General features: G+C 46.5%; 1 protein-coding gene across 5 annotated transcripts in view; it reads right to left on the bottom strand.

Annotated features, from left to right (window-relative positions):
* Window positions 1-12764, bottom strand: part of MTX2 (metaxin 2) — a 58745-nt gene extending 45981 nt beyond the window's left edge. For 2 of the 5 annotated variants that reach the window (XM_084813739.1, XM_084813757.1), the window contains exon 1: window positions 12598-12764. In XM_084813739.1, the coding sequence (XP_084669865.1) occupies window positions 12598-12652 (55 nt within the window). In that variant the 5' untranslated portion in view covers window positions 12653-12764. The remainder of the gene's footprint in view (window positions 1-12597) is intronic. The other 3 variants (XM_084813750.1, XM_084813766.1, XM_084813776.1) reach the window with 2 other exon arrangements.
* Between the last annotated feature and the right edge of the window lie 4800 nt (window positions 12765-17564).

Raw genomic sequence — 17564 nt, 5'->3', positions numbered from 1 at the left:
TCTACACATGGACGTCACCAGATGGTCAATATCGAAATCAGATTGATTATGTCCTTTGCAGCCAAAGATGGAGAAGCTCCATACAGTCAGTAAAAACAAGACCTGGAACTGACTGTGGCTCAGATCATGAGCTGCTTCTTGCAAAATTTCGGCTTAAATTGAAGAACGTCGGGAAAACCACTAAACCGTTCAGGTATGACCTAAATCATATCCCTGATGAATATACAGTGGAGGTGAGGAATAGATTTCAGGGATTAGACCTGATAGACAGAGTACCTGAGGAACTATGGACGGAGGTCTGTAACATTGTTCAGGAGGCAGCAACGAAATCCATCCCAAAGAAAAAGAAATGCAAGAAAGCCAAGTGGCTGTCTGATGAGGCTTTACAAGTAGCTGAGGAAAGAAGGGAAGTGAAAAGCAAGGGAGAAAGGGGAAGATATACCCAACTGAATGCAGAGTTCCAGAGAATAGCAAGGAGAGACAAGAAGGCCTTCTTAAATGAACAATGCAAAGAAATCGAGGAAAACAACAGAATGGGAAAGACCAGAGATCTCTTCAAGAAAATTGGAAATCTCAAGGGAACGTTTTGTGCAAAGACAGGCATGATAAAGGACAAAGAAGGCAGGGACCTAACAGAAGCAGATGAGATTAAGAAGAGGTGGAAAGAATACACAGAAGAACTATACAGGAAAGATCTGAATGTCCCTGATAGCCATGATAGTGCGGTCACTGAACTTGAGCCGGACATCCTAGAGAGTGAAGTCAAGTGGGCTTTAGGAAGCATTAGTAACAACAAAGCTAGCGGAGATGACAGTATTCCAGCCGAGCTATTTAAAATCCTAAAAGATGATGCTGTTAAAGTGCTGCATTCAATATGCCAACAAATCTGGAACACTCAACAGTGGCCGCAAGACTGGAAAAGGTCAGTTTACATTCCAATTCCAAAGAAGGGCAACGCCAAAGAGTGTTCAAACTACCGCACCATTGCGCTCATTTCACATGCCAGCAAGGTGATGCTCAAAATCCTACAAGCTAGGCTTCAGCAGTATGCGAACCGAGAACTACCGGAAGTACAAGCTGGGTTTCGAAGAGGCAGAGGAACTAGAGATCAAATCGCCAACATTCGCTGCATCATGGAGAAAGCAAGAGAATTCCAGAAAAACGTCTATTTCTGCTTCATTGACTACGCTAAACCCTTTGATTGTGTGGATCACAACAAACTGTGGCAAATTCTTAACGTGATGAGAGTACCAGACTACCTTACCTGTCTCCTGAGAAACCTGTACGAGGGTCAAGAAGCAACAGTCAGAACCAGACATGGAACAACCGATTGGTTCAAAATTGGGAAAGGAGTACGACAAGGCTGCATATTGTCACCCTGCTTATTTAACTTATATGCAGAGTACATCATGAGAAATGCCGGGTTGGATGAATCAGAGGTCGGAATTAAGATTGCTGGGAGAATTATCAACAACCTCCGATATGCAGACGATACCACCCTAATGGCAGAAAGCGAAGAGGATCTAAAGAGCCTCTTGTTGAGGGTGAAAGAGGAGAGTGCAAAAGCTGGTTTGAAACTCAACATTAAAAAAACGAAGATCATGGCATCTGGCCCCATCACTTCCTGGCATATAGAAGGGGAAGAAATGGAAGCAGTGACAGATTTTACTTTCTTGGGCTCCAAGATCACCGCAGACGGTGACTGTAGCCATGAAATTAAAAGACGCTTGCTCCTTGGGAGGAAAGCTATGGCCAACCTAGACAGCATAGTAAGAAGCAGAGACATCACCTTGCCGACAAAGGTCCGTCTAATCAAAGCTATGGTTTTCCCAGTAGTAACGTATGGCTGTGAGAGCTGGACTACAAGGAAGGCTGAGCACCGAAGAATTGATGCTTTCGAACTGTGGTGCTGGAGAAGACTCTTACGAGTCCCCTGGACTGCAAGGAGGTCAAATCAGTCCATCCTAAAGGAAATCAACCCTGACTGCTCATGGGAAGGACAGATAATGAAGCTGAAGCTCCAATATTTTGGCCACCTAATGCGAAGAGAAAACTCCCTGGAAAAGACCCTGATGCTGGGAAAGACTGAAGGCAAAAGGAGAAGGGGACGGCAGAGGATGAGATGGCTAGATAGCATCACGGATGCAATGAATATGGACTTGAGCACGCTCCGGGAGAGAGCGCAGGACAGGAAGGCCTGGCGTGCTATGGTCCATGGGGTCACGAAGAGTCGGACACGACTGAACGACTGAACAACAACATACACATTTGTTATCCTGCCTGCCCTGTTAGTTGGAGCACGCTTGGCGAGATTTAGGTTTATCTCCAAAAGTACTGTGTCTGGCATTCTACATATTTATTAAGAGTACAATCATGGCTTACCCCAATACATCAAAATTCATGAAAGAGATCATTTTTACATGCCTCTGCAATGCTCTGGAGGTGAACATCTGGTGAACACAAGGGAGCAACCAGCAAGTAGCGAATGTCCGTTTTTAAAAACGGAAATTTATCCCAGTACCAAAATATAAATTAGAAGGGCCATCTCTCAACTTGGGTAAATAAATATGTTTCTCCCCACAGTAACCACAGAAAAACGAACCACTTCATTTTCTTTTTCATTTATGAAAAGTGAAGGAATGTTTGGGGAAATTCTCTCTCCTTTGGATCCACTAATCTATCACTTTTGCAACACTTTTTCTGACCTAACGTTATCAGCTGATATTTAAGTTGCTGCTGTAAGAAAGATTAAAGCCTGATATCATCTGAAAACCAAGACACTTACTTTCAAGTAGTATAGGAAATTCATTCTCTTATCCCAAGAGTTCATTTGTAATACATATGCGATTAATCTCTATAAATCAACATATGTGTCTATGGGAGAACAGGTTGCATTCAATATTTCCCTACAATAGATTTTGAGCAGCGCCTTGTGTGACAACCCGTTTGAAATAAAAGCATATGTTTACAATTTGTAACATTACCGGGAAATATATATATACATATACATACATAGTTTCCTTGTTGTGAGAAGCAGCGTTGCACAGATCCACCACAGCTAAAAAAGTAAGATTTTGCAGAGAGAAGTGCAAGCAAATGATTTCTTCATTATCCAGTCAACAATATCACAAAAAGCCTCTTAACGCTTCATAAGTGATTTGGTCATCATTTTATATTTAATCATTAGTGCATTAGACCAAGAGACTATACTCAGCATGTTCAAACAAATGCAACTAACCAAGTGGAGGGGGGCACTGTTTTAGAAAATCAACATTCACCATACAGCTGAAGTACTGCGGATGAAGAAGCATGAAAAAGTAAAGCTATTATGTCTGCCAAAGACTGTTTCCCAGCTTACTTGGGGTTCCCAGGCAGTTTCCTGTTTGGACTATAAATCCATCACCTACACCCAGTATGGCTGGTCCTGGCTGTAGATGATGGGATTTGTAGTCCAAACACATCTGTAGGGGAACAGGCTTCTGTACACAGAGAGGAGAGGAGGCCATTTTTTTTTAAGTCAACATCCACAGAGAAGTCTTGGTCCTAGAAAAATCTTTTTATATATATATATATATATATATATATATATATAATCACTCTAAAGCCATTTAAGTGCACATGCAGTGAAGAGCAATGTTTTATTGCTGCTATATCACCACAGCAGTTACAGTTAATTGGAATTGCATGACAAAGTGGTTGTTTTCATGAACAGGACCTTCTATTACTAGCCAATCAAATTTCATTTTTATTACAGATATAAGAAGTTTCTCAATTAGGACTGCATTACCATACATACATAATAAGGAAGCTGGTATTAAAGAAAGTAGAAGAATAGAAAATGAATCCATTATTGCTTTAAGAGTACTTCTTCAGACACTCATTTATTCCCACCCTTGAATGATGTTGGTGTGAACAAAAACAACAACCCATTGAGTTAGAGCACGGATACAGAACTTCCAGACCACAGGCCTAATCCCACTCACAGAGCCTCCTTGAGTTCCTCCAGGGAGCGGAACTTGGGGACTCCCCAGCATGCCACTTGACCAGTGCTGCGAAGGGAAGGGCAGCTGCGTGTCCCAGTGCTGAGTCTTTTCACACAGCGCCCTCATGGGGACAGTTCATGATGTGCAAATCCAGGGACTTGGTTGGCAGCTGCTCCCCCCAGCGCCAGCCAAATCCCTTTCTCTATGCTGAGAGAAGCATGGAGAGTGGCATGCTGAGAAAGGCAAAGAAAAAGGCAAAATGGGCAGGGACCATGGCTATGTCAGTGGGCATCACCATGCCCACTGACATCATCCGCCCCACGGACAGTCAGGTGGGGGGGTGAATTCAGCCCTGCACCCATAAATGATTCGGCGCTCCTGGATTAGAGTGACAAATGCATGAACTTCATCTCTTCTATATCTTTAGTGCAGTATATATGAAGAATTTTATCACATTCATTTCCTACCCTCTCTCCAAGAAGCACAGGGCATGTACATGAGGATTCCCCCCTCCCCCCATTATATCCTTACAACAAACCTGTGAGGTCCACTAAACTAAGAGAAAGTGACTTGCCCAAGACTGCCCAGTGAGATGCATGTCTGACTGAGGATTTGAACCATGGTGACCAGTGACTTTGGCGCAAGTACACTACAAATTGGCTCTTTTGCTTTTAATACCACCCACATCTAAAACACTAGATCATGATGAACCATCTAAAACTTCACATATAGTATCATTCTCTCAGCATAACAACACACTGGAGATTTACTTAACAATCCCAGAGGAGATCCTCTGGAAGATGTGAAGTGTTGGAGAGTTATGTTTTAATTTTTTATACAGTATGTAATGTAGATCAGCTGCAAAACATACAATTACTATTTGGCTGATATTTTTTAAGGCCACGAAACACATTTTAACATTAATCAGCTTCCCAAGCAAAGCAATCTTCTTGCATTGTTCAAAAACACTTACTGGGAAAGTGTTTACAAATCTTTAAGAGCAATATCTACATATTCCCAAGTCAGAGTGCAAGGAAATTTCCTGAGCAGTGTGTATTAATACTAGTAATCCCTCCTTGATCACAGACTCCCTAGGTGACATTGGGGAAGTCCAGTATGAGTTTTCTGATTATAAAACAGAAATGGGCAAGCTCTCTTATAGGCTAAACATGATGCCATATCTACTCCATTAAAAACTGAATGCTGAATAAGTGATGCAAACCTGTGGATCCTGCACCAAACATTTCCTACTTCTACAATAAGGAAACTTCTACAATAAGGACACAAAAGGCGAGACTAGGCAAGTCATGTTCAGGAGCAACCCACAATGGCTTAGTGTGTCATATGAGGGGTATTTTGCCTGCCCACAATTGTTAAGTTACCCACCCTCTGCCGAGTGGGTATGGGGCCCCAGGGTGGCTTACCGTGTCAGGCTCCCCATTGATAAATTCATCCGCTTCATTGATAAATCTAGGCGACCATAGAGGTGGCAACCTAGAGCGCCCCAAAGTTCTGGTGACGCTCTAGCCTGCACTGCCGAACGCTATGGTTGCGTAGCAATGGCTGAAGTGGCCGGTGCGACCCCATTCCTGCTGAAGTGGCTGGTGCAACCCCATTCCCGCCACAGTGGCCACTGGAAAATGCAGCCACAGTGGCGGGATGACAACAACGGAACCACAGAGCAGGGATGGGTAAGGGAACCACACTGCCCTGCATGGTTCTGTGATCAGATGGGGGGCACACACATTGCGTTTTTCCTACTCCCCCGCAGCATGGTTCTGCTACCCACGCTCCATTCGTGATCGTGTGAATAAGCCGAAAGAGAATGTATTCTAGTGGCAGCAGTTGAAGGGCTTTTAGCTGAGGCAGGATTCCCTAACAGCGAGGCCTAATCGGGAACTTTATTAAAAACTGTATCAGTGAGTTCCATAGACCCAAGCCTAAAAGTTAATTAAAACACACACACACACACACTGGTGGGATGACCCCCATACTGTTCTGTCGCATCTGGTGGAAGAAGTGGGATAACCTATCCTGTTTCTTTCACACGTGGGTTTTAGATTAGAACTGCATTAACTGACTGCTATAACATCTAAGCAGAACAAGCCCAGAAACACAGGAATCTATAGAACAAAACCCAAACTGTCAAGAATGCACATTTTCTTCCACATAATGGTGACTTTATTCACATTTTGGGAAACTGAGCATGACTTGGAGCATCCCTAAATGTCTATCAGTAAAAGGTACAGTAGATCAGTAATTTTAATAAGGAATGGAAGAAACAACTATGCTAGGAATCTTACAGAGAGGATTTAAAAAAAAAACACTTCCCCCCATCATTATTATTCACCATTCTAAACGAAAATATATCATAGAATAGTAGGGTTGGAAGGGGCCTACAAGGCCATCGAGTCCAACCCCCTGCTCAATGCAGGAATCCAAGTCAGAGCATCCCTGACAAATGGCTGTCCAGCCTCGTCTTAAAGGCCTCCAGTGTGGGAGAGCCCACCACCTCCCCAGGTAATTGGTTCCATTGTCGTATTGCTCTTACAGTCAGGAAGTTTTTCCTGATGTTCAGCCGGAATCTGGCTTCCTGTAACTTGAGCCCGTTATTCCGTGTCCTGCACTCTGGGATGATCAAGAAGAGATCCTGGCCTTCTTCTCTGTGACAACCTTTCAAGTACTTGAAGAGTGCTATCATATCTCCCCTCAGTCTTCTCTTCTCAAGGCTAAACATGCCCAGTTCTTTCAGTCTCTCTTAATAGGGCTTTGTTTCCAGTCCCCTGATCATCTTTGTTGCCCTCCTTTGAACCCTCTCCAGCTTGTCTGCATCCTTCTTAAAGTGTGGTGCCCAGAACTGGACACAGTACTCCAGATGAGGCCTAACCAGTGCTGAGTAGAGGGGAACTAGTACTTCCCGGGATTTGGAAGCGATGCTTCTATTAATGCAGCCCAAAATAGCATTTGCCTTTTTTGCAGCCACATCACATTGTTGGCTCATATTCAGCTTGTGATCGACGACAATTCCAAGATCCTTCTCGCTCGTAGTGTGGTTGAGCCACGTATCCCCCATCTTGTAACTGTGCATTTGGTTTCTTTTTCCTAGGTGCAGAACTTGGCATTTGTCCCTATTAAATGCCATTCTGTTGTTTTCTGCCCAGCACTCCAGTCTATCCAGATCACTTTGAATTTTGTTTCTGTCTTCCAAAGTATTAGCTATCCCGCCCAATTTTGTGTCATCTGCAAATTTGATCAGCATTCCCTGCACCTCCTCCTCCAAGTCATTCATAAACATGTTGAAGGCCACTGGGCCCAGGACTGAGCCCTGCGGTACCCCACTCGTTACCTCTCCCCAGCTTGAGAAGGTCCCATTGATAAGCACTCTTTGAGTCCGATTCTGTAGCCAACTGTGGATCCACATGATCGTTGTTTCATCTAGCCCACTTCGAGCAAGTTTGCTCATCAGGATATCATGGGGCACTTTGTCGAAAGCTTTGCTGAAGTCGAGGTATATGATGTCTACAGCATTCCCACGGTCTACAAGGGAGGTGACTTGATCAAAAAATGAGATCAGATTTGTCTGGCAGGACTTGTTTTTGACAAATCCATGTTGGCTTCGAGTAATCACGGCATTGTTGTCAAGGTGCTTCCAGATGGATTGCTTTATCATCTGCTCCAGAATTTTCCCAGGGATTGATGTCAGACTGACTGGTCTGTAGTTCTCAGGTTCCTCCTTTTTACCCTTTTTGAAGATAGGGACAACGTTAGCCCTCCTCCAGTCATCTGGCACTTCCCCGGTCCTCCATGATTTCTCAAAGAGAATAGACAGCGGTTCTGAGAGTTCTTCTGCCAGTTCCTTTATTACTCTAGGATGCAGTTCATCTGGCCCTGGAGATTTGAACTCATTCAAAGTAATGAGGTGTTCCTTGATCATATGCCTGTCGATCTCAAGCTGCAATCCTGCCCCTTCAGCCTGTACTTCGCCTTTGCCAGGGGGGTCATAGACCCTCTTTTGGGAGAAGACTGAGCCAAAGTAGGAATTGAGCACCTCTGCCTTTTCTTTGTCATCTGTTATCATTTTGCCATCCTTATTTAATAGCTGAACAACCATTTCTTTCCTCTGCCTTTTACTATGCACGTAGCTGAAGAAAGCCTTTTTGTTGTTTTTAGCATCCCTCGCTAACCTCACCTCGTTCTCCGCTTTAGCCTTCCTGACGCCATCCCTGCAATTCTGTGCTACCTGCCTGTACTCTTCCTTTGTTACTTGGCCTTCTTTCCACTTCCTATATGTGTCCTTTTTTGTTTTCAGGTCATCCCTAAGCTTTTTGTGAAGCCACATTAGCTTCTTCTGTTGTCTTCCACCTTTTCTTCTTGTTGGAATTGTTTGTGATTGTGCCTTGAGAATTTCCTTTTTTAAAAGTTCCCACCCATCTTGGACTCCTTTTCTCTCTAGCATTGTTTGCCATGGGACCTTACTGATCATTGTTCTGAGTTTATTAAAATCAGCTTTCCTAAAATCCAGGGTACGCGTTTGAGTACACTCGGCTTTTGCTTCCCTTAGAACCAAGAACTCAAGTACAACATGGTCACTTTCCCCCAGAGTTCCTTTAACTGCTACTTTATCCACTAAGTCATCTCTGTTGGTTAGGATCAAGTCAAGGATAGCCGATCCTCTAGTTCCTTTCTCTACTTTCTGTAGGAGGAAGTTATCCGCCACACAAGTCAGGAATTTCCTGGAGGGGCCATGTTTTGCAGAATTTGTCTCCCAACAAATATCGGGGAAATTGAAGTCCCCCATTACTACTACATCATGCTTCCTTAAAACATTGGCTATTTGCTTTTCAAAAGTTTCATCCTTGGCTTCTCCTTGATTGGGTGGCCGGTAGTAGACTCCGACCACCAGGTTCCTTTTATTCTTTGCTCCATTTATTTCAACCCAGATGCTCTCGATGGGGCTACCAAGCTCCTCCTCCTGTATTTCTGTGCAGAGATATGTATTTTTCACATACAGTGCAACCCCGCCTCCCTTTCTGTTCCTCCTGTTCTTTTTGAACAAGTTATATCCTTCTACTGCTGTATTCCAGTCATGAGAGTCATCCCACCAAGTCTCAGTTATACCTATCAAGTCATAATTTCCCTCCTGTATTAAGAGTTCAAGTTCGTTCTGTTTGTTTCCCATACTCTGGGCATTAGTATATAGACATCGAAGACCATGTGCTTCATAGTCTGGCTTTCTTCCTACATGTGTCTGAAGACTATTATTGGGCGCTATCAGCGCTGTTCTCTCCATTGCAGTGCATGCGCCTACGTCCATTGTTACCCCCAACATTACATCTCCCTTCCCCGTAGGATTCAGTTTAAAGCCCTCCTGATGAAGTTCTTCATGCTGTGGCCAAACACATTCTTCCCAGCCTTTGTGAGGTGCAACCCATCCCTAGCCAACAGCCCATCCTCCAGGAAGTATAGCCCGTGGTCCCAGAATCCAAATCTCTCTCGTCGGCACCACCTTCGTAGCCAGTCATTCACCCGGAGTATTTTTCGTTCCCTTTCTATCCCTCTTCTAACTACTGGAAGGATGGATGAGAAAACTATCTGGGCCCCAAAGTTCTTGAGTTTCCTTCCCAAAGCTTCAAAGTCTGACGTGATCTCTTCGTAGCTCCGCTTGGCGGTATCATTTGTTCCCACATGGATGAGAAGAAAGGGATACCTGTCAGTGGGCTTTATGAGTGCAGGCAACCTTTCAGTCACGTCTCTAATCTGTCCTCCCGGGAGACAACATACCTGGTGAGTCCACGGGTCTTCGCGACATACTTGGGTCTCGATCCCACGCAGCAAGGAGTCTCCCACTACTACCACTCTTCTCTTCTTCTTCTTGTAGGCCTGGGTTTCATCGCCTCTGTTTGACTGACCTTTAGCCTCTTGCTCACTCTCATGCAGGTTCCCCTGTGATTCTTCCTCTGCAGGCTGTCCTCCAGTCTCATCTGCAAGTACCTGGAATCGGTTCCACAGCTCCACCGCTTCCACTGGTGCAGAGTGGCGTCTAGTTCTTCTTCTCCTAACTGTCACCGTTTTCCAAGGAGTATCCTCTACTCCATTTTTCTTCTCCTCAGCATTTCCCACTTCTGCCTCATCTTGCTGTTGCTCTTCAAGCTTCTGGTCTGCCCTTTGCTGCTGTAGTTCCCCCATTCTGTCCAAGAACTCTTCGTGTTCTCTTATTCCCCGGAGGGTTGACAGTCGCCGCTCCAGTCCACTTACTTTTTCCTCCAGCAGCGTGATCAACTTGCACTTGTTGCAGGTGTAGGCCATGTTCTCAGGCAAGAAAACAAACATGGCACACACCTTGCAGGTCACCACCACTGGAGAGTCTTGTCCTTCCATAGCCCCTTTTCCCTTTTTGTGTCTAGCTTTGTGATTGTTCTAGACTAGCCTGTGCCTGCTCCTCTACTCAGTAGAGGTTAAAAGCAGAGTCCCACTGGTGTGGAAGTGTGTGTTACAAGACAAATAAATGGGGAAAAGTTAGTTAAAAAAAAAATGTTAGGGGCCTCCCCCTTGACCTCCCCTGCCGAACTCCCCTGGCCAACTCCCCTGGCCAACTCCCCTGGCCAACTCCCCTGGCCAACTCCCCTGGCCAACTCCCCTGGCCAACTCCTGTTTGCTCCCCCTGTTCGCTCTCTCTCTGGGAGCTTGCCTACTTCTGTAGTCCCTGGACCAGCTGGAGCAGCTTGCTCTGCTCTGCTCTGCTCAGCTGGGAGGCGGGAAACAGACTGAAGCTTCCCGCCCAGTCAGCTGCTGGGAGTACTCAGGCCACACCCCTCCAATTCAGTTGGAGCTCTCAGAAGCTCCTGGTGAGCTCACAGCCAGTCAGAAGGATAAAGGGCAGCGCCCTGGGCTTCCTGCAACCCACTTACCTCTTAGCCTCTGTCTCCTTTGTCTCTTCAACCACTGCAACTCCCCTGGCCAACTCCTGTTTGCTCCCCCTGTTCGCTCGCTCTCTGGGAGCTTGCCTGCTTCTGTAGTCCCTGGACCAGCTGGAGCAGCTTGCTCTGCTCTGCTCAGCTGGGAGGCGGGAAACAGACATAATCATAATCCAAAGCTGTTCAATTTTTCCATGTTGGGGCAGGGGGAATAAAAATGTCCCTTTAAAAGAAACAGGAAAAACTTTTTCCTTAATTTTTTTTTGGGGGGGTCATATCTCCACTCCAGTTCCAGTTTAGCAGACTGAATAGATTATATCCTGGCTGAAGTTCTGTGCCGACAACACCCATATGACAGAGGACACAAAAAGGACACCCACACCACCTTTTAGGGAGCTTTCACAAAGTATGCCACACTTTTAACGCTTCCCCGCATGCCCCATTTTAAGCAATATTCACTTCCCCCTTGGTCACTTCTTTGTTACCCCTTCCTCCATCTTCAACACACAATATTCTTAAGAAACCACCTACAAGTCAAAAGTCACTCTGCAGCTATTCCATCTTTTCTTCCTTAATGGTCTTTTGTGTAAAGAGAGACAAAAACGGCAGTGGGAAAGCACAGGAGGGTTACAAGTGGAAAATGATGCCTGGAATCCGCCCTGAAATGCAGCGAATGAGGCAGGGCAATTGCACAACGAAAGCCTAGTCTGGAAGCACCCCAGGTCATCCCAGAGAGTGGCTCACAGAGTTCATTAAGTCACTGGCTCCACCCCCTGCACTACAGTTTGTCATTGGGCTACACACACACACACACACACACACACTCAGCTACCACTTTGCACCCGGCTCTGGTAAGTGGATCTTGGGGTTCTAAGTAAGGAGTAAGAGTTGATCCTGCAAACCTGAAGTCCCCCTGTACCTGTAATAAACTATCCCAAAGTACTTCTGTTTTCCAACAGCCAAGGAACCAGTCTGATTTGCCAAGGATAGAGACAGTTCTGAGTTAACAGCTGGAGTTCTTTCTTTCTTTAATGGAGGATCAACAAATATCTGCAACTTTATATAGAAAACACCTGTTTGTGTGGCTTGTGAGACCCCCAGCAATGCTGCTATGGCCATTTAATCCTGAGAACTTTACCTCAAAACAGTTCTAAGGCCTATGTCATACGCAGGGGTTGTGGTCACGGTGAAACTACTTCAGATTGTTCTTCAGACCAGGGGTGGGCAGATGGCAGAGCTCCGGATGTTTGGCACTTCAACTCCCATGAGCCCCAGCCAGCATGGCCAATGGTCAGGAACGCTGGGAGTTGAAGTCCAAAACATCTGGAGACCTACCTTCTGTCCACCCCTGCTTTGGACAGGGTTGCAGGCGGGGGCATCCAAAGCACGGCCCTCTGACACGAAGAGCGGCTGCCGTCCGGAAAACGTGCACGAGGGACACATAAACCACGCCGCTCCACCCGGTCAAGCGGGAAGGGAACCGAGTCCCCAGAGGAGGAGGAGGCTCGACTTTGCCTTCCTAGTCGTGCCCTCGCCCCACGGTTCCGTCCCCTCCCTCGCAACGTCCTGGAGTCTCGCCCAGCGGCCCGCCCCATCCCCACGCGCAGAAGAGGACGGGGCGGTAGCAGTGGCCAGCCTTGGCTACGCACCCCGCTCGCTCCTCCCCCAGCCGCTGTTTCTCCCCGCTCCGCACCGCGCACCTCCTTCCTCCTCACCGGCTATTTGAGTCACAAAGGCTTCGGCCACCAGCGACATGCTTCCACGCGGGGGGCGGGCTCAGCTCCCTTCACGCGGCCCTGCCCTTCGCTGGCTCGCGCTCGCGCGCGCGCGCCGGCACCCGCTCCTTGCGCCGCGCCGCAACCCACACAAGGTTAAGGGCACCGACAGGGCCACGGCGGCTGCGCCGACAGCCCTGCAGGAGAAATACATCCGGGGCCTGCTCCGCTCCGCCCCGCCCCTCTGCCCTAACTGCTGCAGCAATGCTGCTGAGACGGAGAGACAGGGAGCAGCCGCCCAGCTGCCGCCTGCCCGCGACTGCTCTCTCTTTAGCAGCGGGTGGGATGCGCGCCTGTATGCTACAACCACTTGCCTCGCTCTGTCCCAGAGCCTGCCTGGACTTGGAATGCCAGGGCTGAGCCCTGGAACTTGATAAATAAATAGTTCTTATTTGTTGTTGTTAAACGCCATTGTTTACCATTGCCCGCTCTGCAGCCGCGAGAAGTATACCTGTCAGCTGAACACAGCATCCGATGAGGTGGGCTCTAGTCCACGAAAACTACAGGGGTAAGCCACCTGGTGCTCCCCCCCCCCTTATGCTTTGGACTACAACTTCCACCTCAGGCAGTATGACCAATGGTCAAGGACTGTCAGATTTGTAATCCAAAATATATGGAGGGCACCAGGGGTAACATCCGGTCCAGTTGCTCTGGAACCACTGGAGCATTGTAAGGCCTCGTGTGAGGCTTTGGCAAGGCACTTTGCAGATAAAATTGATTGGATTGGGAGTGTTAGTTCGTACGCCGTGGATACAGTTAGCGAGCAAGAGGCAGCCTATGGCAAACTGGTTTTGTGGGATCGGTTCCAGCTTCTTCCTTCTGAGGAAGTGGACAAAGTGCTTTCATCTGTAAAGGCCGACCACCTGCTTACTTGATCCTTGCCCATCTTGGCTCATTATGAGCTGCAGAGAGAGGCTGGGTGAGGGGATCAGGGTGGTGGTGAACGCCTCCCTTGAGGAGGGACTGATGCCATCAGCCCTCAAGCAGGCAGTGATAAGACCACTCTTTAAAAGCCCTCCTTGGATCCTGAAGTCCTGAACAACTTTCGCCCAGTTTCAAGTCTGCCATTTTGGGGCAAGGTGATTGAGCAGGTGGTGGTGATGCAGTTGAAGGCACACTTGGAAGAAGCCGATTTTCTAGATCCATTTTAATCAGGCTTCAGGCCTGGCCATGGGACAGAAAAGGCCTTGGTCACCTTGGTGAATGATATGAGGAGCGCTTTGGATAGGGGTGAATGCTCTTTCCTTGTTCTCAACCTCTCAGTGGCTTTTGATACCGTTGACCATGGTATCCTCCTGGACCGCCTGGAGGGGTTGGCCAATAGAGACACCGTATTACGGTGGTTCTGGTCCTTCCTCTCTGGCAGGTACCAGAGGGTAGCACTGAGAGGAGGTTTCAGACCCGTGGCCACTCACTTGTGGGGTGCCACAGGGTTCCATCCTCTCCCTGATGCTATTTAACATCTACGTGAAGCCGCTGGGGGCTATCATCAGGAGGTTTGGGGTGCGGTATCATCAATATGCGATGACACACAGCTCTACCTGTCATTCTAATCTTAACCAAGGTTGGCCGTAGAATCCCTGTCCAAATGTCTAGAGACAGTGAGTGGCTGGATGGGGAGGAATAAGCTGAAGCTGACCCCTGACAAGACCGAGGTACTTTTGGTGGGAGACAAGAGGAGGTTGGGTGATGTTGACCTGGTGTTGAATGGGGTATGGCTACCCTCGAAAGACCTGGTCCACAGCCTGGGGGTCATTTTAGACTCTCAGCTGTCCGTGGAGGCTCAGGTGTCAGCTGTGAGCCGGACAGCACTGTACCAACTCCATCTAATACAGCAGCTGCGCCCCACCTTCCTGATCATCTGCTCCCATAGGTAGTACATGCCCTAATGCAATCTATGTGGGGTTACTCTTGAAGACGGTTCGGAAGCTGCAGCTGGTACAGAATGCAGCAGCTTGCCTGATTAAAGGCAGCCGCCGGCATGATCACATCACTCCAGTGCTGAAGGAGTTGCACTGGTTACCAGTTGTTTTTCAAGCCAAATTCAAGGTGTTAGTCTTGACCTTTAAAACCCTATATGGTTCCAGGCCAGCCTATCTTAAGGAGCGTCTCCAGCAACACCAGACAGGCCGCCCAACAAGATCAGCCTTGGATGGCCTTCTCTCTGTCTCATCAGCCAGGACAGCTAGGCTGGTGAGGACAAGGGAGAGGGCCTTCTATGTGGTGGCCCCCACTCTGTGGAACTCCCTCCCTAGGGAACTTCGCCATGCCCCCTCTTTAATGAGCTTCCGCCACACATTATAAACGTGGTTCTTCAGGCAGGCATTGGGGTGGGTTAGGGTATTTTTAGAAATATGATGTTTTAATGTAGAATTTTATTGTTTTAATACTGTTGTATTGTTGTACATTGGCTGGGTGACCGGCCAGGAGGGCAATTAAGAAATTTATTGGTAAATAAATAAATGTAAACCCTGCTTAAAATAGAGCCACTGAAATGAATGTGGTTTGAGTCATGACTAACAAGTCCCATTCATTTCAATGGGTCTACTCTAAGTAGGAGTTATGTTGGATTTTGCCCCACATTGCCTTCCCCCAAGGTGCCACAAGACTGCATTGCTTTTGCTGCAACAGACTAACACCCCCCCCCCCACACCCCTCCTCTGGAAATGATGGTGATGAGTCAGAGAGTGTCTTCCGCCCAGCAAATTTTTGAGCTCTGATTATTTCTTTTGGTGAGGGGGAGGGAGGCAGTTTAAGCGCTGGGAGGCTTCCGGATAGAAGAACCAAAGCTTGGCAAGCCTTCAACTCTTGTATCGCCACTATCTGGGGTAGAAATGATGCCAAAGGGATTCCCAGATCTAAACTGACTATCCTTACCTCGGTCTAGGCAATTAAATTTGCACACTAGACAAATCACACCTGTGATTATTATGCAAACTGAGCACACAGAATTAGCATGCCTGGTAGCTTTAGTTTTAAGCATGTACTTTACTTCTACTCCTGCCAAGTTTTTCTCTGACCTTCCCCACTCCTGGGTTTCTCACACAAGCCCTACTGCTATTCAATGAGCAGGAAGATGCACTGTCCCACCAACTCCAGAGAGCATTCCTTGTGTGTGTGTGTTTTCTTGATTTCACTTTAGAAATTATGTTAAGAATAAATAGCAAGCACATACAGTTTGGTTTTATTAATGTATGTACTGTTTTACCAAAATGGCTTACAAAACACTCCGTTAAAAATATGATCTGACAGAATTCCAAACTGAAAAACAGCATAAATATCAAACATGCAAACTATTAAGAAAGCAAGAATAAATAGGATATTAAAGTCAAAATAAAATCACAACTTCAAATGCTTGCATTGCTTTCCACAAGTATGCAAACTGGTGCTTAGGTAATGAGCTTCACTATGTGGGGTTACCACTGAGAAGGCCCTGCCGAATTTCCTGCTGTGTTCCACACACACACATGCCGATTTATTAACTCTATTAGAAGAAAAACGTGTACACTCTCACAGCTGAAGTAGTGGCTTGGGATATCTTGTTCACAATGCAAAAGGGAAAAGAAAGCAGCTTGCACTTCTGGTTCCCCACATATTTTTGTAATGTCTGCAGAATGGCACTTTTTGTCTCTTCACCCCATCCCAGCTTCTAATAATGCTCAGAAGCATTATTAGACCCTGCAAAATCTGTTCCAGAGAGAACAGTCGGATGAGTGTACACACCATGAGCAGCAATGCCTGTTTTAAACCAGCTGAGCTGTCGGGGTGGGGGGAAGGGATTGTCTATCTCCACTCTTAGATTTAGAACTACAGTCTTAGAATTTAAGCACCTCTGATCCAGTTATAAAAGAAGCTCCCAGATATACAGAGTGGCATTATTCATACACTAGCCCTGTTCCGCTGAAGATAATGTGATATTTCCCGAATCTGGGAATTGAGTAAGCGACCTGTCCTGGATGGAGTTGCACTTCCCCTGAAGGAGCAGGTGCGTAGCTTGGGAGTACTCCTAGATCCATTCCTCTCACTGGAGCCCCAGGTGGACTCTGTGGCCTGGAGTACTTGGGGCCAACTTCAGTTGATCTGCCAGCTATGGCCTTTCCTGGACAGGGATAACCTAGCCACAGTAGTATATCCGTTGGTAACTTCCCAATTAGACTATTGCAATGCACTTTGTGTGGGGCTGCCCTTGAAGACGACTCAGAAGTTGAAGCTAGTGCAAAATGGAGCCACTAGACTGTTGACCGGAACATTTCATAAAGATCATATAATACCACTTTTAAAGGAATTGTACTGGCTGCCAATACGCTTCCGGTCAGAATTCAAGGTTCTGGTGATGACATTTAAAGCCCTAAGCAGCTTGGGACCTCGACATTTGAGGGAGCACCTCTCCCCATATAATATGCCTGCCTGACAACTGAGATCTGTTGGTGCGGCGCTCCTCTGTGTCCCACCAGTGCGAGACATACACTATGGTGGGACGTGGGAGAAGGCCTTCTCCGTTGTGGCACCCCGGTTGTGTAATGCCCTCCCCCTTGGAGGCCTGATTAGCACATACATTGGTTTCATTTCAGCATCAAGTTAAAACATGCTTTGAGGGCTAAATGCATTCCCTAAAGTTGCACACTGTTTTAACTGTTTTATTGTTTTAGATTTTAATTGGTATTAGCTTGTTTAATGGTTTAATATTTGTTCAGCTGTTTAAATTATTTATTGTTTTATACTGCTTAAATTGGTTTTATCTGTATGCTGCCCTGAGATCTTAATGATATAGGGCAGGATACAAACGTTTTAAACAAAATAAATAAATAAATATGTAGGATTACTTTTAAAGTATTTTCCCTAATTTTAGTTGATACAATGTATTTATTTATATATAGAAATAGATACCTTCT

Source organism: Heloderma suspectum, chromosome 1, assembly GCF_057233095.1.
Source record: "Heloderma suspectum isolate Gila_16-S chromosome 1, 16-S_ref, whole genome shotgun sequence".
In the NCBI taxonomy this organism is placed as follows: domain Eukaryota; kingdom Metazoa; phylum Chordata; class Lepidosauria; order Squamata; family Helodermatidae; genus Heloderma; species Heloderma suspectum.
The sequence above is the reverse complement of the archived record's forward strand: the minus strand, read 5'-3'. Positions and strand labels throughout refer to the sequence as shown.